This window comes from Phoenix dactylifera, chromosome 5 (assembly GCF_051530095.1).
Source record: "Phoenix dactylifera cultivar Ajwa chromosome 5, Ajwa_hap1_PhDact_Kaust_v1.1, whole genome shotgun sequence".
Lineage (NCBI taxonomy): Eukaryota > Viridiplantae > Streptophyta > Magnoliopsida > Arecales > Arecaceae > Phoenix > Phoenix dactylifera.
In genome coordinates, this window is record NC_143194.1 from 4,668,931 (window position 1) to 4,694,178 (window position 25,248).

Below are 25,248 nucleotides of genomic sequence, written 5' to 3' on the forward strand. Positions count from 1 at the left end.
ATATGATCTCACAATTAGTTGTTATTGTGATTTATTTATATTTGTTAGGTTAGAGAGGGAGGCTCAAACTAGCTGATATAAGAGAGTTTCAATGATGCTTTCTGGACATTCTAATTATGCTGACATAGATTTTTTTAGGACTTACTAGTGTTAGTCAATCCTTTGATTGTCATCTAAGCAAAAAGAATCTGAGTTAAGTCCAACAAAAGATCTAGACCGAAGATTATCATGTTCCCTTGTTCATTTTTTTTTCCGAAGACATCAATTGAAAGAGTAAATCTTTATTTTCCTGAATTATTTCAAGCTTTATTAGCATCTTCTACTTGCTACATAACTTGATCAAACACAATGTCTGAATTATTTATGCAGATTAAGAAAACTAATAAAAATATATATGAGTGAGTGTTTGAACATGTAATATTAGTGAAAAAATTGCTGATGCATGTGGATCATGACCAAACTGAAATTCTTAAAATGGTTAGTTAAGAAGACATGCTATTTTCTTCTTTCCTGATGTTATGTGACCATGTTCATCCTTCCATTGAGATCCTCTATCATAGAATTCAATATAAGAGAAATCCGAGTCATGTAGCCAAAACGTAGAGAATGTCCAACCAACATTACTATCTCATTTGCGTGAACTTTACCATGTTACCAGACCTCCCATGGTTTGCCTTTAATATTTTTTTTATCTGTCAGGTTCTCTATCAACCATGAATGATTCAACATGATCAGTTCTCCCATGCTTTCTATTGGCTATTGTTATGTCATTTTGGTTTTTGTTATGTTCGAATTAATGAATGTGGTTGGATTTTCTTACTAAAGGCAGGCATTTTGATCTCAGGTGTTTTGTTTAGTGCATGTAGTGTCTTGAATTGAAATAAGAATGTCTTAGAAAGTTGCTTGTGTAGTGTGAGGAAGAGTTTCATTTATGTAGACTTGTGAAGGCTAATTAACCCTTTGATATATTTTGGAAAAGAATCATATAGGAAGAAATTTGGAAAAGGGATAGACTTAGCAAATCTTGTGTTTATTTTGTTTATAAATGTTAATTACACTAAATTTGCTCCTCTCCTATATTTTAGTTGGAGTTTAATGAAAATCTTATGGTAGGCGCATGACTATTGTATCCAACACAATGTTGGAATGAGGAATGAAAAGTTAAGAAAGCTTATAACTCGTTATGTCAGCAAACGATGTCTTGAATATAATTGGCACAAAAGATGTCTGATATGAGGATGAAAAAAGTGAAACTGCTTAAAAAGACAACTTAAGATGATGAAGCAAACTTATCAAATTTCTGTTTGGTACATCAGTTTATGTTATTAATAGTTTGGTTTACATATGCGATGTCCGGAACATTAATGAGAAGATATGTAAATAGATGGTGGTATGAGCATAATGCCAGCAAAAGATATACTACCAAGTCATTGACCAAATGATATGTTTCTTGAAAGTTAGATTTATACATGCAATGTTAAGAACACTAACAATGGGATATTTAGGTAAGTGGTGGCATTAGCATAATTTTAATGAAAAAGATGTTAATAGGTCTCAGATTATATTGAAATTCTCTTAAGCAAATTAAGAAAAGACAACCGGCGGTCTTTCAAAAGTATAATCGCCACATGTATCTAGAAAACCAATGATGAGAATCCTTTCTTTAAGAATCCCTTTAATAGTTTGCTAGAATAAATATAGATATAATGCAATCTTACTTCACAAAGTGTCTAATGATGGGAGGAAACTTCTTTAGATTATTGAAAGATAATCAATGTAAACCACACGTAATATAAAATGTAAATGTAATATTACCATACATGTAATTATTGGTTTAGAAATTTATACAAATAGAAAATAGTTATCTCGGTAAGAGTATTGCTGAATCTTCATGGTCCTCTTTTGCCAAAATAGATTATATGTTGAATTAAAATTTTGGCCATTAATTGACTTGTAACTTTCCACTATCAATATCTGTTCTTCTCAGACTACGTAAATTTTATACTTTTAATGAAACTGGGGGAAGCATTTCGCTTCCTCCATTACCCTTGAAAAAAAGTTATTTCGGTAAGAGGAAACCAAATGGTACAAATAATATTATGTTTTATTTCATAGATAGTCCTTATAGCACACGAATGATGCTGTTATGTGTTTGGTAAAATAGATAAGAATGAAAATAATTGTCCACCACATGAAAAGAAGAATTGTAGAAAGTTGTCTTGCTTCTTATTTGGCTTCTCATCCATCTTCCTATTGAAGAAACATTTCTAAGATGACGTGTTTCATTCTAATTTTTGTAGTGGAGAACGCTGTTTTCAATTAATGAGGCACTGTATCCCTCAACCATGTTAAGATTTCCTGGAAAAAGGGATCACTGTTTCATAGATTTATGGCTTGAATAGCATCGGGGGCATGATCGATGTTGGACAAATTCTTACAGTCAAAAAATTAATTAGGAAACATTTCCCAAAGCCTAAACTAGTGCCAAAATATCTATAACAGCTTCGATCTTCTGGGGGTATCATTGCAAATTCAGAATCAGGGAAAAGTTTTTGCTTGATCTACGTGAAACATTAACAAATGCGAAGCAAGAAAATGTTGTTGTAGATAGTGACAATTACAAAGACTAGAGGTATTGGTTTTTTTGGATATAAACAGAATGATCAGGAGCATATCCATGGTTGAAGGACTAATTCAAATATCAAGTTTTTTAAATTGTTTGTCTGGGTTCTTGCATGTTTCTTCATGATTGAACTTTCTCGTGATTATTCTCAAGCCCTTGATTTATGTTTTCATCCATCTAGTTTGCACTATTGATTGTACTACATTAATTGATGTCCTTTTTATAAATATATCAACCTGATATATTTACAGCTTCCGAAACACTTATGTACGTATTAAGATCATAGCAATTCTTCGCTCATACATAACTTCTGATGGAATATGGTTTAAATTTTTTGATACATTGGCAGGTATGTTTAAGACAAGGAAAAATTGGGTATAGAGCTTCACTAAGGACCAATTTTAAAATGTCAATTTTCCTCATATCTTCGGTAATTGACTTATGACTTTTAGTTCCTATCTATGTCTTTGAAGGAAGTTGTTTAATCTGTATCTTAAAATACCTCAGGTGGTCTTAATCAATGATCCACTCAAATGCTAAAACATAAGTAGCATCTAATTCATATCTTTGAAAACATAATAGGGCCAATATCATAATTTGATTATGTTAGCATATTTTTAGGGATCACGTAACAACCTGCATCACCCATAATATTTTTTTTATTAAAGTGATTATATATCAGCCTATATTATTTTTCTTATATGGAGCCTGTACGTGAGTGTATATAACAACTGAGATGTCCCGAATGTGACGGAACAAAGAAATAAAATTATTTTTTCTCTCTTTTTCTTTTGTTTTCTTCTACTTTTATAAATATTTTAACATAGTATTAGAGCCACAGGTTACCTAATCTGTCGCCACCATCTCTTTCTTCTTTGCTGTGGTCATCGTTGTCATGTCTAAAAGCTTTAAAAATCTCTATTGCTGATCTATAGATCTTTGTTTCTGGGTGAATCAACACTCGAACATTTTCTATTTGTTACTGGATCTGTGGAGGATCTGTAGATCTCCTATTTCTCCACAGATCCTCTATTGTCTAATGAATCAATATTGATCTCATTAGTTGATCTACATATCCTCTATTTCTGGTAAATGAAGAAATAGTAGAACTGTGATGCTCTTATCTCATGTCTAGCATGGCACATAGTCACGAATTGGCAAGGGGAAAATGGTGGCTTGGTGAATGAATTTGTCTGTGAGATAGGATTGTGACGGAGCTCGACGATGGTGGAAATAGAGGGAGGACTCTACATTTAATAGTGGTTTGAAATAGGGTAAGGGGTGGTGAAATAAGACAGTGGACGTAGCAATTCCATGATCGACTTCCCTGTGCCAACTTATTCCGATCCTCTAGAGATGGAAGACGGGAGTAACAAAAAAAAAAAAGGAATAGAGGAAACCTCCCTTGTTTTTATTCTATTTGCTAGGCATTTCATAATTAGTTCTAGAAGTTCTTCATTTTGAAGTTTTCCCTAGGAGTTTAAACTAACCCTGATTTAGGGGTCTAGGATTGGATTCAGTCAAGTTGATCTTGGGTCCAAAATCTTGCTTGTGCTTAATCTTAAGTCGGTGTTCTTCTTCAGTCTTGATAGAGCTAAACTTCCGCTAGGGTAAGTCACCTTGCTTATGACTCAACTCTCGCAAAAAGTTTGACCAGGATGGAGGAAGAGAGTAATTTAAGGCTCGAAGCCTATAATTGATGGAAAATTTGCTTCTCGTCAATTTGGCTTTTCAAAATGGGATCTTGAAGTTCATAGGTCTAGGCACTAATGGACTTGGACTCTAACATGGCACATTTATAGTGGTTGGATATGGTGAAATGGTCCAAGATGGTATCATCCATTCCATACTCAGACTCTATGGCAACCCACTGTTCTTTATTAGCCTTGGTGGGAAGATACACTTCAGAGAGAGAATCATATAGGGCGCTAAGAAACCTAGATGGTAGTGAAAATCTATTTCCTGAGGGATTTTTGACTGAGAACGAAAAGAAGCAGTTTCTTGGGGACTAGGTATATATAGGGGTAGTTTGAACTAGGCAAGGATGAAAGTGTTGGATTAGGTTGTTCAATAGCTGAGATCAACCTAAAAGTGGTTAGCTACTATCTTAGTAGGCCTTGCCATCTATTGAGAAATTTGCCATTCGATTTTGATCAAACTATGATTGTCGAAAGAAGCCATTTAATAAAATATATGCTAATTAATAGGTTTTGCACACAAGGTTTACAGGTTTCAATCCTAATTTGTTTAAGTATTTCATTAATAGCTTCCGATAATAGTGCTCTAATTTTGAAACTGACAAATTAAATATAAAAGGACAAACAATTAAATGATAACAGCAATGAGTAATAGTACTCAAAATTATATTAAATAAGAGTAAATATTCTAATTAATGCAGGGTAGTAATTAAGTCCTCAAAAATGCACCTTATTGTGTTGGCTTCAAAATGTTGACATAAAGTAATTAAAACACAATAAATGTATTTGTGCATTTCCAAACAGAGTTTAAAATACAACTTATATATACAAGAGTATTACAGATTTCAAAATAAATAAACAATTTTTATAACCAATCCAATAAAATCAGACCTTTACACAGTTTTCAGAGCAGCTGAAAGAGGTTGTTTTAATTTGAAGAACTATTATAAAAATTTCTGCATTATTTCAAACAGCACAATGAGGATTTTGTTTTGAACTTTGATTTAGTGATTTCTGCATCAATTTCAGAGCAGAAGATTTAAAGGATTTTGTTCGAAAACATGAGTAAGAGCATTTTATGCAATTTTCAGAGCAGCAGGTTTTGTGGGTTTTATCTTTAAAACTGACTTGCAAAGACTCAAAGGGTCTTTAGAAACAGATTGAACTCTTTTTCTTCAGATTGTTGTGTATATGACAAAACTACAATATAATGATTTTCAGCACAAATATTCAATAAAAAGTTACATTCCAAAAACTATATGCCAATACCAGCAATTATATTGGAAATTTGCTCTTAGACTGTGAGGTACTATTATAATAATTATGCAAAATATTTGCTAATATTTGTAATTAATTTCAAAAAAAAATTTCATGCAAGTGAAATAACTTTTAAAAACTAAATAATACAAGAAATTCAAGAAAAATTCGAGAGGTGTGACTAGAATGAGGCGGTGTGCATGAACGTGGGTTTAATAACGAATTTCGCTCCTCATGCCGATATCTGGTGAGGCCGCTCCTAAGTTAGCATGAGCCTAACTTGACTCGAAGACTCCTATTACAACAACGATCATGTGGAGATCTAACCCAAAGAAGTCCTTTAATTATTCACGAGGAAGAGTGTAGGGAAAAACATGAATGAAGAAAATTTGAGAGATAAGAAAGAAAGCTGGGTTTAATGGCCTGTCTGCATTGGCACCTCATAACGAACTGATGAGGCATGCATTAAGGCCTGGTAATATTTACATTATGGTGCATGAGTTGGCTTGATTCAAAATTCAAATTCAAATTTAATCATTATGAGCGTGTTTAATATATTTTGAAATCTGTAATGCTTACATTACATATATATAAGCCAAATTCAAATTAATTATTTGGCCACATATTTGGCGAGAGTGCGCACGTGTGATCACTAGCTAAAACCCACAAGGCCTGACACGGCATGCAACTCCGGGACCTCAATAAATGCAAGTCTGCTTGCATTTAGATATTCAATGTGGGATTATTGAATAAGGGGTTTAAAAATTTGAACCTATTCAAAGAAAAAAATAGTGAAATCCTCTAACTAAAAGAATACCATGAAGAAGAAGGTAAGGATATTAAATTGTGGAAGTAGTTTAAAAATAAAAGAGAAGATTAAAAGTTAGAAGATTTCGAAGAAATTGAAGAAAAGAAAGTCAAGAAGTTAGAAGTATTTGAAATTGTAGAAGATGGTTAAATTAGAAGGACAATGGATGATAAGCAAAATAGAAAAGCAATAATTCTGATGGTGGGAAAATAGGAAGTCAAGAAAATTATCAATGTTTGCATGAAATCAAAATACTTGAAAAATTGGAGAATCTATATTATACTTTTGTGAAGAGTATTTCTTTAATGGTTTGGGTTGGATGAATGTGGAAGCATTTTTTGAATTAATGGAGCAAGTACAAGCAAAGTCCAAGAAACCTGAACTCCATTGGGAAATGAGTGCAAAGTGGAAGAATGAGCATATTCTAGTGAAGATATCATGGAAGCAAGTGAAGGCGCTTTGCAAGCCTTTCACATGAATGGAAATAACCATGAATATTATTGCATTCAAAGGTATTTGATCTGTCATAGTGATTGGAGAACTACATTTCCTATCCCCTCATATCCAATATCTTTGAAAGGCTATAATGCATGATGGAAGAAAATTTAGTTTTAGGAAGGGTCTTGCAAATCCAACCAAATTTAATATGTAGTTAATTCTAGTTTTTGTGACTTTCCTTTAGTGATTTTAAGTAAAGTTTGTTAGAAATTTCTGAAAATATATGTTAATGTGCGGAGTTCTCTTAAAATTATATTGCAGCTCTATTGGATGATGGCACCAAATTCATGTCACAAGAGGACATAAATTCCAAATTGCACTCCTTTTTCAGGAACTTATTTGGTAATGCCTATACACTCCTAAAATCTCTATTAACTAGAGTATACCATATAGTGATTGTTGGGTGGCTCTAAGTGAATTGGATGACCAATTCATACTAGAAGGGACAAAGAATGGAGTCTTTTCATTTAATAGATTAAAGCCACTAAGCCAGATGGATTCTCCTTCTCAGAAATCCTGGGACCTCATAAAAGAGACATTACGGTATTAATAGAGAAGTTTTCTAGATGCGCACTTGAGTTGACCAAATTGAACTTTGCCCTCATGTCACTCATGCCCAATAAGAAAGGTGCACTCATTGTGCGTGATTTCAGACAGATCAGCCTCCTCAATAGTCTTTACAAAATTATTGCTAAGATGCTTGTAGGGTGCTTGGAAAAGTTTCTCCCCTCATTAATTGACCAATCACAGGTAATTTTCTTAGCACCCATGAAATATCTCCTATTGTAAGAAAATGAAGCAAAAATGTGTTCTATGTAAATTGGATTTCGAGAAGGCATTTGATAAGATAAACTGGGATTTTCTTTTTGCAGCACTCCAAGCTAGAGATTTTTCTAGCAGGTAGAGAAGTTGGGTGCACTGTCTTCTATCTTCGACTTTTGTTGCTCTATTTGTAAATGGAAGACCTTGAAAATGAATCAAGTAAAGGCAGGGCCTAGAACAAGGTGACCCTTTCTCTCCTGCTCTTTTTATTATTGTTGTGGATGGGTTAGCTAGACTTTTCAAGCAAGCTAGTGCACTCGGTCTAATTGAAGGAAAGGGAAATAAGCAAGAATTTAGGAAAATAAGCTGCTAATGATACACTGCTATTTTGTGTCAGGAAGAAGGAGAGCACAACGGCTGCTAAAGTAATCCTCTTAGCTTTTGAAGAGTTGTTTGGTTTGAAAATCAACTTTCATAAGCACTCTATTCTTTCATCAACCAGAGTGATGGCTTCTTGGGTCTAGCCCTCTATGTCAGGAAGTTGCCCAAACATTGTTGGTTGCCATTCAATGAGAAGATACATTCAAGATTGGGTTCATGGAAAGTTAGACTCTTATCTTGGGCTGGTAGAGTAACATTAATTAATTCTATTTTGACTGCATTACCTTCCAACTTCATGTATATTTTTAAGTTGCCCAAATGGATTATCAATAAAATTGATAAAATGAGGAGGGCCTTCCAATGGAGAGGAGAAGAAAGTGTCAATGGCTTTTATTATCTGGTTAATTAGGATAAAGTTTGCGGAACAAAAGAGTGGGGAAGAATGGGTATAAAGAATATCGGTCAAATGATCCAAGCCCTTCTCACCAAATGGGCATGAAAATTTCATAAAGGATTCGAGCACTATTGGTGGAACCAGACAAATAGTACCTACTACAAAAGATGCAAGTATGGAATAAGATCGAGAAAAAGGCTTGTTAAGTTGTTACCTATTTGGAGGGATATTAGCTAACAGAATGGCACCATCTGGAATTGTATCTCCTTTAAACTTGGAGACAAACGTGGTATTCGCTTCTGAGAGGTCACACCTTTAATTATCTTGTTGTATATATGAGCCGGCCACACCTTTAATTATCTTGTTGTTCTTACCATATTAACTTTTGGACATGCAACCTAAGTTACATGGTTAGTTACTACCATCTCTTGCAAAAATTGCCAATTAGGTTTGTATTGGTTATAGATGTTGGCAATTATATGCTAAAAAGAAAACTAATTTACAACTGGTAGTGCATAATTCAAGGGTCATTTTTCATCAAAATCCATCTCATTTCAAAAGAAGGGAAATACATGTGGGCAATATCATGAGGGTTTAACCACTTGATATCTAGTCCAAACTCATTAGCATAGGGAACAAGTTACATGTGATGGAGCCTTTAAATGGATGGTCATCTATGTTACTGTCACCACTTAATAAAGAGATCAGCTTGTCAAAAGAATCCAAAAATAAATAGCCCATTTGAATATATGTAATAGGGTCACAAAGAAACATCTTCAAAATATAATATAAAATAGTTAAGCTAGCTTGGTGGTACATGTTAATTTGGTGTTGACTCCACATCCATACGACTGACTGATGACAGTCATGTCCAAACGATAAAGTTGTAAGTGAATGAATTTTTTATTATTCTACATTTATGTCCTAGGTTCCACTCTAACCTTTTGGACATGCAATAAGTATCACAGACTTTCAAGTCGAACGAGCATGTTTGTGGGCCCCATTACTTGTAACAACATAGAAATATGTATTATTAAAAAAATAAAGTCTATAATTGGCATTAAGTAAATGACTACTAAATTTTTTGGGGAGATATCCATTTGCTAGTTATAAGGGGTGGGCAGACTTCCTTAATATCACCGTATATAACCCTGATTCCCAAAACCAGACATCCATTGCCGTAGTGAAATTAGAGAGGGAGAGAATTTTGTTTGCTCCCTTATCCAATTTCTCCTTCCCACTCTTCTTCACCAAAAGTGCTAGGATCAAGAGAAACAACTAGGTTGATTTCACAAAAGTATGTCAGGTACTAAGCTGCACTTCTCTTCCCTGCCCCCCCTTTCTCCTACTCCCCTTCTATACTCATCTATCCATATATCTTCTAGTTTTATCTACTTTTCTATCTTTTTTATTATTATTTTATCTTGAAGAGTGGTCATAGGGAAAAATGAAAGGTTTCTTTCACATGGGCCATTTAAATGATATTAGGCTTATTAGATGTTAAACAACATATGGTCAAAAACCTGTTAAAAAAATGTATGATCTCATATGGAGTCTTTTTTTCTCCATTTCTTTGTTTTTTTAAATAGGATTTTAGGGCGAATAATTTGAATTCATCACGAGAACATAAAATTGAAGGCAAGCATGGTAAATCCTAGCCAAGTTAAGTCTTAGTTTAGAGTATTTGTTTATATCATGAAAGGAGGTGAGAAAATATATCTCTAGGAGCTGAAGTGATTATTTTCTATTACATTTTTCTTTCTCAAAAGTTTTGAGTGGGTTTTGTCAGCATAAATTGGTGGTGCATCACTTTAGATAATCTATCAATTATGCTTCTATGTTTAGTGATGGCTTAGGGAAAAATATTAGGTAAAATCCTGATGAACATCCTCTGATGAAGCAAGACATCAGAATGCAAGATATTGGGCAAAATATTAGGTGTAATCTACCCTATGGGTATTTGACCAACTCATAGTTTTCTTTATTGTTTGGCTTTTTTTTCCTCAGAATGCAAGACAACGATAATACCTTGGGAAGTAGGAGAACATCCTCTAATGTCACCTCTCAAGGTATGTTTGTGTTTGGTGTTTGAGTGGAAAAGAGAGGTATGGGGAGAAAGCTGGGGTATGGGGGTTCTATTATACTTATTCTAATTGAGCTTATCTAGTGGATTTTACAGAATGGTGGCTGAATGTGCATTATGCAGCATCAATGCTTCTTTTTATTAGTGCTGCTTATGATCCTACTCCTTCAGTCATTATACCATTTAAGACAATTGCACCTGGAGATACTATTCTCCTGAAGGCTGCACAGCAATAAGCAGTCTCTAAAACTCGAACGAGGTTGGGTGGTTACTAGGTTGACATGCTTTGACCCTACTTTGGAGTGTTAAATTACTTACTAAGTTGGTTTAGCTCACTCTCTCTTTTTCTCTGTTTTCAAATACATAATCATGAATTATGCGGGGTTTGGAGAAGTGCATGCGTAGATTTGCTTTGGGGTACCTCATAGACTTAGTTATCTTTGTTTTTTTTTATGTTTAGTTATACTTCTTGTCTATTAGCTTATTGTTTGGTCATTTGGAGACTCTTATTTGGTTTGTTTACCCATAATGTTTTGGAGCATTGCAACTCTTTGTCATCTTGCATTAACTGTTTGCGGAGGACAATTTGTTATTTAGATTATTCATTATCATATTTTTGGAGGATTGCGTAAGCTATCTTTTTCTATTGAATTTGTTGAGATTTTATTTTGTTAATCAGGTAGCTTTGCATGCTTGTGAAATTTGACTTGGAGGAATGCAATGCTTGTTACACTCTTGGCTTAAGGGTGTGACACTTCATCCCCAAAAGTGCTTTGATCAAGAGAAACTACTTGGTCAATTTCAAAATAGTGAGTCAAGGTACTAAGCTGCATGATCCCCCATCCATATATCTAATTTTCTATCTTTTCTATTATTACTTTAATTTGAAGAATGGTCATTGGGAAATTAGGCCTATTAGATATGAAGGAAAATACGGGGTAGGAAACCACCTATTAGATAAATGTATGATCTTCTGTGGTTCTCACTTCTTTCTCTTTTCTTTGATTTTTTTTAATAGGACTCTAACATGAACAATTCTAATTCGTAAAGAGAAGGATAAATGGAAGATCAAGGGTAAGAAAGATAAAATCCTATCTATGTCAACTCATGGTTCAAAGTATTGGTTTATATCATGAAAGTGAGAGAATGTTTCAATAAATTGAAGCGATTAGGTGTTGTGTTTTGAGTGGGTTTTGTTTGCATAAATCAGTATTGACATCTCTTCAGGTCATCTACCTGTGATGCATGTTTGTGTAGTGCGGGATAGTGAAAAATAATGGGTGCAACCTAATAGACCTATGGTATTTTCTCTAACATATACCTTTTTAGTAATGCCTAAATGGATGATTGCAGAGTCTTGAAGGTTAATTGACCCTTTGATATATATTGGAAAAGAATCAGAGTAAGAAATTCAGAAAAGAGCTAGACTCCAGAAACTCTTTTGTTTGTTTTATTTATAAATGTTAATTGAAAAGTAAATATGCTTCTTTCCTTAATTTTAGTTTGAGTTTAATGAAAATCTTCTGGTTGGTTGATGACCATTATATCCAGCATAATGTTGGAATTAGGAGAGGAAAGTAAAGAAAGCTTATAACCAGATATGTAAACAAATGATGGCTTGAAAATAATATGTGAGGCACAGCCCATAGGCCGGCCTAACTAGACGACAGGTTTGGTCCATTGACCAGGCCGACAGATTTGGATCGGCCTGAAACAGGTTTAGGAATAAAAATTCAGGCCATATCCAATTAGCCCAAATAAAGAACAGAGTTTTGCCACAGCACGTGCCGTTGGGGAGGCCCGGGAAGCACATGCATTGCACGTGCTGTGAAGAGGTGGACTCCCGATGGGATGGGATTGGTGTTCGTCGGCATTTGATCGTATCTTTGCCCGAGTGTCATCTACCACCGCCACGGCCAAACACATTTGGAAGTTAGGTACAATCGCAAATATCTTTTAATTAACCTACCTCCACATCTTTCTTAGTACATGGCTCTCGGATTTCGGCCGGCTAATCACAAACTTTGTTAGAAAAAGGGATGCCCTATTTCTTTTTATTTTTTTTTTAAACTTCTAGACCTACTTCTTTCTTTTCCGGTCATCTTCATTGCCGACACTCATTGTCGTGGCCATTATCCGATCCGTCATGTTGATTTGCGGCCGTGGCCAACATCCCAACTATAGAATGTCATGGATATCTCAAGTGGAGGAATGAAGCCCTACTCTGCCTAATGTTTCCAAATTATTTCTCATCGTTGGCTGTTTGTTGTCACCGATCGTCGTTCACGGTGGCTCGATCATCAGTCCTCCTGCCGGCAATCACAACCGACACTCTTCCCTTTTTTTGTTGAAGAGAGAGAGGCTTTATTCTCTCTTTCTCTCTCTACTCTCTCTTTTCTACTTTTCTCTATCTTGTTTCTATCTGCCCTATTTCTCTGTCTACTATCTCTAGCATTTTGCTGGATCCCAAAAGAGAGCTCCTTCTCAATGACTTTGATCCACCTTAGTAAAGTGGTCCTAATCTCTGGCCAACTGGCAACGTATTGGCTTTCACCTTAGCCCTTGTCGAATGTCTTTGGATTTGGTTACTTGATTTCAATTCAGCTATTTGTACACTAGTTTAACCTTGATCGGATGAAATTACCGACCGGAATGTTGGGCATTGCTGCTTAGCTAGCTCTATAAGTATGTTGGGACAAACTTTTTATTTTTAAAGTAATCATGGCTAAATATGATAGAAATATAAATTTTGAATATTAGGCTCTTAAGGATATTTCAGAGTTAGAGAATTTGTTGGCTAGTTGTATACGCAATATAAGTAATATAATTCTTTCTCTAGATTTATTGGTAAATTATAAATTTTTTTGAATCAAACTACTCATGATTTATGAACCTAATGCATAGCGTTTTATTATTGAATATGCATTTTCTAAAATATTATATGACTCACGACCAAATATGTTGATTTTGATATGGATTATGCTCAATTCCTTTCGATACCATATGGTTTTATGTGTTTTCTGATTTGGAATATGAAATATATTTTTAAGAAAAACAGTTTATTCAAGACATATTTGGATTTGCAGCTAAATTATATTTTGATACCATAAAAGTTGAGGTTATATGTTGGCATTTCAATATCCTATCAACAGAAGTTAGACATTGGCATTTTGATACTCTGTTCGTAGAGATTATATGCCACTGAAACTTATACGTTGACACTTAGGTATGTTGCCAATGGATTCGTTACCTTTGAAGTGATGATTATATGTTGGCACCTCGATATCTTGCTAGTGAGTTAATATTTTAATATTTTATCAGCAAAGGGTTAGTTTAAATCTCATTGCAGCATGACTGTGGCTCGCTAGTTTACCATTACATCTTCTAACCTCGACAAGTGGGTACTGCTTAGTGCAAAATTTCCCTTTTTTTTCTCACCACGGCTAGTACAATAGGGCACAGAGAAGGGGAAAAAAATACCAAGAACCAAAGGCCAGTGATCATTGCTAAAATTTCTCACGTTTCAATACAAAATAAACATAAAACATGAAGGAAATCTATAATATAAAAACCTGTCAACCGATTTACGGCAAGAACTTGATGTGGCATCCCTAAAAACACATAACCATAGAAATGCACAAGCCACACGCACAATAATCCACTGCCCCACAAAACTAACAAAAAATAAGTTGCTCGATAAAAGCTCTCAAATATAAGGACCTATATGGAATGCAATCAACGGATCAAAAGAACAAGTAAAAGATAAGCCAGGGAACCAATAAAAGGCCCCAACATAAGCATGAAAAGCCACTGCTACTGTGCATCAATAAGACTTCTAAAAACACAATAGAAAGCCAAAATTCCAGTGATGCTAGACCTATCAATCTAAGCTAAGGATAGGCGGAACAAAACTGAAACGCCAACAAGGCCCAAAATGATGCAACCTGTTCAATCTAGAAAGCAAATAAGGCTAGACCCAAAATAACAAATGAAAGCATAGTCCAAAACCAGCACTTGTACACAGACCCACCGCAGTATCATATCAAAGAGAAAGAAGAACCAAGCGATGCCATGAATCTCCAGGAAAATACTAAGAACAGATGAACAAACTTGTTTTCTTCTCGATTAAATGATTGTTTTAAAAAAAATTCCCTGCTATGATCTTAATGCTGGAAAATGCTCATTTAAGGAGTTTTCTTCTCACTTTTTATCTGGATGATAGTGTAGAGTTCATGAGCGAAGTCTCAATTTCAGGCAGGTGGTGATTTATGAACCCATTTGAATTAACATGGACTCTTAAGTGCAGTCCATCTTTTGTCAACTTCTGTATGTGGGTAGACCACTGGCAAACTTGTTATCAAAGTACAACTTTATGGGCTACACCTTAAAGCTCATTTTTGGGTGGGTCTCAACAGTCACAAGTTGCATGCAACCTTTAATATTAATAGATTTGCAATCCCGGAAAAAAATAAATTATTAATAAAACTTTCCGCAAGAGTGGAAGTTTCAAACTTATGGGCCTTCAGCTTTGGGACCTATTGATAATCTAATAGCCTTGTAAGGCCTGTTTTAATTCTTAATTGTGCAGGGTTTACATGAGACCTCATAGATATGTGAACTCTCTTGAGAAATTATATATATAGTGTGTAGAGGGGTGTGTGTGTGTGTGGTTGTGGAAAACTAGATGGATTTATTCTTAATCATCATTTGCAGAACACTATGCTGTATGTCTTAACAATAGAAGTCTAATCCATAATAGGAGGGTTTTTTTTGAGGAAAATCCAAAATAGGAGTTGAAGATTCTAGTTTTTGAAGATCACTATCTAGAATGGCCTGTGGAAGAGTGGATTTGGCAATAACTCACTAACTGGATTGGCTTGGCCCAGAGTTTTAAACGGTTATGCTGGGCTTTGGGCTCAAAAGTCCCAAGCTGACTCCCAGTTGCTACTTGCTCGGGTTAAGGTTGGACATGAACCTAACCCTCACCTAACCTATCTAAACTCATAAGTTATAATTTATGAATTTATAGTTATATTTACGTTTCGTATTCAGAGTATGTATGCTTTTTTATTTTACTATAATTATTGAGTTGCACAATTGTGTAAATGCATCAAACTACAACAATAAACTAAATACTAACTTAAAAATGTTTAGAATCATTCCAAATTAAAATTACCAAAATAATCCAACTAGGTTTGATTTATTTAACCGATTTAGCCCCCCAGAGACTAGCCCAGCCAAACTGAAATTTAGTTATAAGATTGGATTGCGTTGGGTTGAATCAAAGAAACCTCAACCGATAATAGGTCAGCAGACATGGAAAATATAGAGATTGAATTGGGTTAATGGTCCGGTCAAATTTAGCCCTCCGCCTAACCCAACCTGCTCAAATTACAGCTCTAGCTAAAGCAAACAAAATTTTATAAAAAATTCTAAATTTATCTAGGTTTGATTTTGGGAACCTAGCTATGATCCTTAATTTCTCAGGATCATAACTTTCTTTGATGAAATTTATAAAGATTATTTGACTACATACCCTTCTAAATATTCGAAATTATATGAATACTCTTACAAAATTTATGTTTGCATGTATACTCTTCTCTTTCTTTTTTCGCTGAATGTATATATACCATGCAATGCGGTTAAAAAATAAAAGGTTTAAAATTAAAATGACTAAAATATTCTTAACGGATAGACGTGCAGAAAGAAAAATTTACAATGATATATATATATAAATAGTATTTCTACAATTTCATATATTTTTAGAAGGGTATATGCTCCAAAAATTTAAAGTTGGAATACTTTGGAATTCTTTTTAATCCTCTGCTGTTGAGTTGATTTAGTTATGTTCTCTTATAATGTTGAGAGAACATTTGGACAAGGTCTTCTCCGTCTTCCATTGGTTTCTTGGTGTGAAATCCGCAAAAAAATCCAAGAAACTCAATTTGGAAACCCAATCGAGTGGGATTGACACAAAGCATCGCTTTGAGGGTCGTAGAAACTCTCAACTCCATCGACAGATATACAACTATCCGATCCATATCTAAATATTCGATTTTATTTGTAACCTTATTTAATAAATGACCATATTAACATGCTTATTAACTTAATTTATTATTCACTTTGTAATATCTTTGATTCTGTAGTCATAAAATTTAATTATCGGTTTATATCGTATTTATATCTATATCTGTATCCGTTTAAAACAAATATGGATATGAATTTTTATATCCGACTAATATCCATATCTATATCTGTATTTATCAAACAAAACAAATATGAATATGGATATGCTAGTATTTGATCTATATCCGATTTGATTTCAACCCTACTTGTATGTCCAATATGACAAAATATTATTATCCACCTCTAATGAGGATAAAAAGATAATTTAATCATAAACTAGCTGTTTCTTGTTTCCAATGAATGCTATGATCATTGGACAGTCCAATCTATATTGGGGAATATTAGATCCAGTGAGATTTTCTTGCCATGAAAGAACTATCATTTTTGAGAAAATAGAAAGAAATTTTTTGTTCCCTCATGGTTCTTTTTCACCTCGAGATTACTTTCTAAGGGGAGATTTGATAAATAATAATGGTTCAGATTAATCCATGCATGCAAATTTGAAAGATTGATCTTAGCCTTTTTATTATAAATTTGAGAGGGACTCTTTTTGATCTTTCACCTGTACAAGATGAGAAGATCTTCTTTTATCACATTTTTGATCTATACGTTAAGATGATGCCTGAGTGACAAAAACAGAAAGTTGGGAAGTCGTAGCTTTTCATGGACATGACCATGAAGTCATTGTTTTGTCCATGAGATATTGTTTAAGAGATCTATACGTTAAGATGATGCCTGAGTGACAAATCCTAGTAACTTTTCTCTCTGAGTCCTTAAAATACAAAGTCGCTTTTGGAAGTCCATGCCAAAATTCTAAGAAAAGAATCTTAATATAAAAATAATAACGGAATAGTTAGATGGCCAACAACTAGTTCAGATTGTTGGCTCCCATCTCTCCATAGTAGAGGTCCTAGGTTGAATCTCAGCTGGTGACAAATATTACCGTATTTCTAAAAATAATAATAATAAAAGCTAAATCTTCAGAACAAGAGACTTATGGACGCTTACAATAGACATTCTATGCCGAATATCATTTAGGTCACTTTTTAGACTAAAAGTCGGGCCAATGGAGGGATTAAAAGCTAGTACAAGTCCCAAAACCAGTCTCTCCTAAGGGTTGATTCTAGGAAAAAATAAGCACCGGAGACTTGAATCAAGATAAAGTTGTTGCAAAGAAGTTGTCGTAATAAATGCTTGTCTCTTATAACCTCTAACAACATCACTTTATCACTTTGTGACATCCTACAAAAATATTGATTTCATATGGAGACTGGTGAACTTGTGTAGATACCTCCAACTCCAAAATGCTTATTACGGTATCATAGCTCGGGTTTGCAGGAGATTATGACCTCGAAATCCTCTAACTCCATGTAATGGGGTTGTTAAGCCTGATATATATTTTGACCTTTCAGTTTAAGTTTATGAAGTCTCATCAATTGGTTACCACCATTCCGTTGTGGCCATTAAGGAACATCGGCATCTTATGATGACAAGCTCACATGATGGTACTCACAAACCGAAAACTTGCCTTGCCACCGAACATCCATATCAAGTCATTATTACATGGTCTTAAAACCATTAATGCCAGGGGAGCCCACTTCACACAATGTCGCATGTAAATATGCCAAATGGCGAGCCACCATGACTGCTGAATTCAATGCTTTGCTAAAAAATGGAACATGGACTCCTGTTCTTCCACCCTCAAGAGGAATGCAGTGGGCTTTAAATGGATTCACCAAGAAAACAAACTTCAGATGGAAGTATTGAGAGATATAAAACACGATAGTATCCAAGGGAAAGCATCAGCAGTTTGGTCGAGATTTTGATGAAGCATTCAGTCCAGCTGTTAAACCATGGACCATCAAAACGACTCTTTCAGTAGTTGTATCTTTCAGCTGGCAATGAAGCGATTAGACATTGGAAACACCATTTTGCATTGCTGCCTGCACAAGGAAGTCTATATGGCTCAGCCACCAGACCTAGTTCATCTTGATCATGCATCATATATTTGCAAGCTTCAAGGCCATTTATCACCTTAAGGAACTTCCACATGCATGATTTCACAACTTCAGCAACCATTTATTTTATCTTTGTTTTCAATGCGGTCATGCTCATTCCTCCATGTTCATTCGATGAACTAAATCCTCTATCGTTGTACCACTCGTGTACATGGTTGGCATCATTACAATTGGAAGCCAAAGCCAGCATATTGATTCCATGATCAATGCTTTGATTTCTCCTTTTGATTTGAAAAATTTAGGCAGTCTTCATCATTTCCTTAGCATGCAAGCTACTCCCACTTGGCAATCTCGCTAAGATGGTGTTCTACTGCTGGATGCAACTAAATATAGAACTCTGGTTGGGTCTGGTCAATAGCTTACCGTAACAAGACCTGATTTAGTTTATGTCGTCAATTAAGTTTGTCAATTTATGCATTCTCCACGCTCAACTCATTATAAAACTGCAAAACATATTTTGAGATATATAGGGAGTGCTATTGATACTATGGTTTGCACATTCGAGAATCTAATACTTTTTGTTTAGCTCTTGCTAAATCAGAATTAAAGATGGAAAACCCTGCTTCCTTATCACGCGGCTAAACCACTTAATTGCTCAAAGATAGAATTTCTGGTACTTGTGTTGAAGGCGTCGCCAATCGAGACATGATCTCAGCAAGTTGGGCTATCTTCTTCTCTAGTTGTGTGAGGTGTTCTATCATCTCATCATCCGTCGAGGTAGAAATAGCGGTCATACTCATTTTTATCTTTTAATGACTTCAAGCACGGATAGCCCTTCTTCTAACTGCTTGTATTGCTCACACGTGTGGACCATGAACAAGGACCTCCATAGATATAGAGAACCAAAGTTCTCATACCAATTTTATCCGATCGGAGAGAAGGAAGATTTTTTTCAACCCACTCAACTCAAATCTTTCAGAAGATAACTAGAAAAAGATATAAAAATTTCAAAAGTAGAACTTTAAGTCTCCTTTTCTTTCATTAATCATCCTAAAAAAAATGAGGTACGTAGCCTCTATTTATAATGGTGAGGTCCATCCTTATAATTTGGGTCGGATTCTTCTTTTTAATCCTAATTGGACTCCTTTTTTTTCTAAAATAGACATATGTAATAGAAATCTTATAGAAAAAGCTAAAAATTTGAAGGAAGTACATCTTGACTTATACATCATCTTCACCTTCTATCACTTCGTTTGATTCTTCTCGGATAAAGAGCTACACTAAATCAAAGTCTTACACGAAAAAAAACTTTCAATTTGATCGACCTATTTTAGACCCCAAATACCGATTCAACCTCCTAAAAGATTGGCCCAAGTTGTAAATCTCGAAAAGATATCTAATTTCAAAAATAAAAAATCTCAATCGAGCATCGTATGACAAAATTTATGGCCTCTTAAAATTTGGCCAACGATTTGGCTTCTCGATACAGTAGATCTCGCTCCTAAATTCCGTCCAACCCTACTCGTAGTGACTAAAGCATTCCGCATCTAATCTAGTGATGTTTCTAAATACTCGTAGTAGCCAAAATGTTCCACATCGAGTCTGATAATCCTTCTGAATACTCGTAGTGGTCAAACTATTCCACATTGAGTTTGATGATCCTCCTAAATACTCGTAGTAGCTAAAGTGATCCACATCAAGTTTGGTGATCTTTCTGAATACTCGTAGTAGCTAAACTGGTCCACATTGACTACGGTGATCTTTCTAGATCAGATGCTCATAAGGTTGGAGATCTTTGTGATTGTTGACGTATAAAATGATGTGTTATTTTCCTTGGTTGCTAAATTATATATTGATCTGCTAAAAATCAATCTACAGTCTCTTAGTCCTGCACCAAAGTAGAATATAGTCCTTTTTCATCCACAACTTGTGATGTTCGATGGCCTTCATTTATCTCAGAAGAATTGGCCACCTGAAGCAAGATAAAAGTTGTCGTAACAACCACTTACCTCTTGGAATCTCTAACACCACCACCTTATCATCCTATAATAGTATTGATTATAAACACATAAGAGTCTTGTAAACTTTAGTAGGGACCTTCAATTCCAAAATACTTAGTAGTTCCAACTTGAGAAACCTTGATTGAAGGCAATGATAAAGTAGCTAAATGTTATGACTGTCATACTATAAATTAAATCAGGTGAAACAATTCTATAAAACCAACCGAGGCCAGAATCCGTTGAAACCCATAATTAAGATAATCTAGTCCCACCAAATCACCAATAAACTAGCTCGTATTCAGGAGTGAAACGGATATATGTTAGTGTGTTCAAAGAAACATAAGTTCAAGGGCAAGAAATTAAGTAAGATAATAGCCCTCAGTTCATCCTAAGAAATGAATGCCATGTGAAAATCATGCATGTTTAGAAGGTTATGAAACCAATATGGATAATTGAGAGCTTTGGTTCTAAAGGAGCCGATGAGCTTGGAAGGCAAAGCATACAACTTCTCTAGTAATGGAAGAGGAGAGAGAAAGAAAGAGAGAAGAGAGAGAAGAGGGAGAGCCCTCTTCCTCTTCCTCCAAAACAAGGGAGACCTCCTCTCCCTCTCCTTCTCTAGTAATGGAAGTCCGGTGGATGGTGAAGAGAGGGCATTGTCTGACGGCGGCAACAGCAGCGAGCCCCGGTAACGGCTGATGGTGGTCGGCAAACCAAGAAAACAAACGACCAAACGGGGCCAAAGTAGAACAGTGGCTAGAAGATCAGAAAAAAGGGGACAAGAAGATCTTAGGTTCCTTACGTAAGTCGAGCGAGGCCAAAGGATGATCCAGTGATCCTTTTCCGTCGAAAAATCTAAGAAATATCACTGCAAAAATGCTTGATAATCGGTGGTGATCGCTCGTAGCTCCTGTGGTGGAGTCCTCAGGAGGAAGAGGGAAGGAAGAAGACTCCCAAACCGGAGTCTTCTTTCCCCGCCCCTCATGTGCAATGCACGCACGGGCACAACGAGCCCGGGCCTCTTCAGGCCGGCCCATTAGCCCACGAAAACTAGGCTATCACATTATCATTGTAAGGAAAAAGCATAAATGATGACTGAGGCATTTTGGTCAATTTATTCGGCATTTCATAACTTTTATTTATTCTTCTCTAGGCAATTAGATTCTAGCCAGCATAAGAGGAGATTGCTTGCATTCGCATACATAATTAACTAAAGTTTAGAGGAAACCTAGGGATTATAATTTTCAAGTTAATTTGATAATTACAATTTAAATTATATTCTGAACTTTGCAAACTTGAGTCATGCAAGTTTTTCTTTTTTTTTTTGTCTTTTCGACTAGAAGGGGACAAAGGAAGTGTCCACCGGATTTCATTCTATGTCAAATTTTGCAAAATTTTGCGAGATGTCACACCACTCTCATTGATGCGACAAATACAACGGGCACTTCTTTGATCATCCACAATTAAATCTAGGTCACTATATATAGAGAGGCCCATGTTACACAAAAAATTCTATTTTGAACATAAACCACTTTATAATTTACTCATTTTTTTTACATTGAAATACACGATGATTCTAGCATTTACTCCAAAAACTCAAAGATAACTAAAATGTTTAATGATTATTTTAATAGATGCATAATACTTACAAATTAGTTTCTAATATTTCTTTGTAATATTTGTGTATTTTGCTCACCTCTAGCTAAAATGTCAATGCCCAATGGATATTCTAGTTCTACTAGATTTATACAAACTTTGAGGAAATATTAGATTTATAATGTTTTTAGCTGGTCTAAATAGAGGAACAACCTCTACATATCCTGAAGCCTGATTGACTTGCAAAGTATGTGGTCCATATACATGATAGACATCTATCCTAAACCTGAAGTCATAAGTATGCTGCCCATTCGGTTCAACTTGTCCAAAACCTCCAAGACGCAACCCTTTGCACCCACAGAGCCATCAAAGGAGAGAGACGTCCCTCAAGAGGACACCGTCCTTTCCTTTCACCTCGTGACAAGGGTGAGTAAGCTAGCGAGAGACAGAGAGAGAGAGAGAGAGAGAGAGAGAGAGAGAGAGAGAGAGAGAGAGCAACCCTCAAGAGCTGTGAGCCACCACCACTCACTCACAGCATCCGAATGGCCTTCCACTTTTTGGGCCCTGTCCGATTAACACCGCGCACAAAGACGTGCATGTCGTACTCCCCGCCATCGGCCCCATCCAAATCATAATTAATTAACTTTACTTACTAATTAACTAATCCTGCTAAGCTAAATAAATTTACGTCCGACCCCTTGCGCGGTTGCACCTGCTTATCTCCCGGTCATATCCGTACGGTTCCACCGCCGCCAGCCGGTTCCCTGGGGCACCCCGGCCAGCCCCATCGCACGTGCTCGGCGCCAGGCTCCCCACCTCCTGTGCGTCCTAGTGCGCAAACTGCACCATGGTTATTTAATTTAATACTTCCATCCGTATGTTAATAATAATAAATAGAAAAAAAAAGAGAGGAGAAGAGAAAAGAAAAGGAGGAGAAAAACACAACGAGAGCCCCTCTTTATTATTTAGTCCCTTGAGAAGCCTTTGCACTCTCCCAAATCCACACCCTTACTCTCTTTCTCTCTCTCTCATCCATCCATCTTCTCCCAATCTCATCTATGAGGATCCGGAGGAGAGCTCCTCCCCCTTCCGTGTCCTCGGCTGCTCCTCCTCCTCGGACGCCAGATCCATCTCTCTTTCAACTCCAACCACCAAATAAAGGAGAGGGAGCAGAAGACAAGGGAGTTGGGGAAGGAGGAGAAGGTGAAGGGTTGCACCAAGATGGGGATCTACCAATAGAACCCCGTGGGTGGGGGATGGATGCCATGAATGGGGATCCAGCTCGCTCCGGGCCGCATCCAACCGCAGGGAGGAGCAAGGAACGGAGCACCACACTCTTCTTTGCGCCCCCCCGTCCCACGCTCACCCATGCCCAGGTAAACCCGCTCCCCTCCCCCATCTTCTCAACTGCAGCGCTCTTCTCTTTCTCTCCATCCATCAGATCCCCTTCTTGCTTCTTTGTTCCTTGGTGGGTGCAATGTGGGGCTTGGAGCAGTTCATCTTGATCTCATGGGTGGGCTCTTTGGGGGCTGTGGTTGCAGGTCTTGAAGGAGGTCGAGGAGCAAGAGGAGATGGTGGATTCCAGCAAGAGATGGAATGCCCAAGTTAATAGCGACAAGAGGTAGGTATTAAAAAAAAAAAAAAAAAAACCCAAAATTCCCCTCTCTCTCTTTCCCTTTTGGAAGTAGCTCTTATATCTCTCCCATTCCTTGTGGTAAAAAAGAGGAAAAGCATCCCAAGTTTTTGCGAATAGCATGCATGCCAGCTTGACCCATCATGACATCCCACCATCCCATCCATGCACCCATCCACACACTTGCACACACATCTGCACCTCTTTGGGTAGTTATTAGCTCACAACAAACTTGTGGTAGTCCATTGCACAAGAGTTAATAGTTGTGGAGTGTGGGCGATGGTGTAATAATAGGCTCTGGAGGAGATTGGAAGTGGGGGTTCCTTGTGATGTGTTGCAAGTTTACTCCTCCACTCGAGTTCCTTCTTCCGCTATCTATTTGCTTCCCCAGGATTGGGAGCAGCTCGAGTGCACTGGTCTCGGAGGAGTCGAAGCATGGGGAGGCGGCGTTCCTGCCCAAGAAGCGGAGAGGAGGACATGATGATGATAATGGGAATGGGGATGGGAGATCGCAAGAGAAGCCAGTGGATAAAGAGAAGGCAGCGAAGTCGAAGGCAAGGGCAAAGGCTAGCAGTCAAGTGGAGAACAGTTGCACTAGTGCTAATGGTGGTGATAACAAGGGAGGTGATGGTGTTATGCTGAATGGGAATATTGGATCTAATGGGAAGAAGCGGCGGAGCCCGGCGGTGCTGATGGAGGGGTCGAGGTGCAGCCGGGTCAATGGTAGGGGGTGGCGGTGCAGGCAGCAGACGCTCGTCGGATACTCTCTCTGCGAGCACCATCTGGGAAAGGGGAGGTTGAGGAGCATGAGCAGCGTGCGAGGTCAAGGCAGTAGCAGCAAGCCCAAGAAGAGCACCGAGGGAGGAGGGGATGGGGTGCTGCCCTCGTCTCCTACGCCGCAAGAGGATGAGATGAATGCAAGGGATAAGCAGTCTCTGGCCGTGGATAATGAAGGGGAGGATATGGAGGAGAAGCAGGGAAAGAAGAAGAGGAAGAAGATCGGGATGGTGAAGGCTCGAACCATCAGCAGTTTGCTCGACGAGACCAACCATTCAATGCCATCGACACTGTCGCCGACGTCAGCACCACCGCTGCCGCTGGAGCCAGCATCAGTGCAATCGCACAATGGGAGTGAAGCCATTCTATGAGATGGAGCGAAGGGAGCTGGCTCTACTTGTTCTTCCTTTTTGTAGCAGAATGGGAGGTGGCAGAATGTGGGTGCTGGTGGTATTCTGGTTCTAGAGTTATGAATGTGCTGCATCTTATGTTGAGTTCTTGGTTATTTTGTTCTTTTGGGAGAGAGGAGAAGCCGGTTTGTTTATGGTATGTGGGATTCTAATGTGGCTTGTGAAAGATTGTGTAGTTCAGATAGCTTTGTTTGTTCAACTTCACTGCCTATTTTATTTCACTAGATTCAGGTTTGAAAGCATGCAGA

The 25,248-nt window shown here is 36.8% G+C and overlaps 1 protein-coding gene across 1 annotated transcript; it reads left to right on the forward strand.

Moving 5' to 3' along the window:
• The first annotated feature begins 23,065 nt into the window (after positions 1 to 23,065).
• Positions 23,066 to 25,248, forward strand: LOC103708622 (uncharacterized). The gene is made up of 3 exons (XM_008793638.5): positions 23,066 to 23,556; positions 23,722 to 23,801; positions 24,205 to 25,248. The coding sequence occupies exons 1-3, from the start codon at positions 23,239 to 23,241 to the stop codon at positions 24,959 to 24,961; spliced, it is 1,155 nt and encodes a 384-aa protein (XP_008791860.2). The 5' UTR covers positions 23,066 to 23,238; the 3' UTR covers positions 24,962 to 25,248.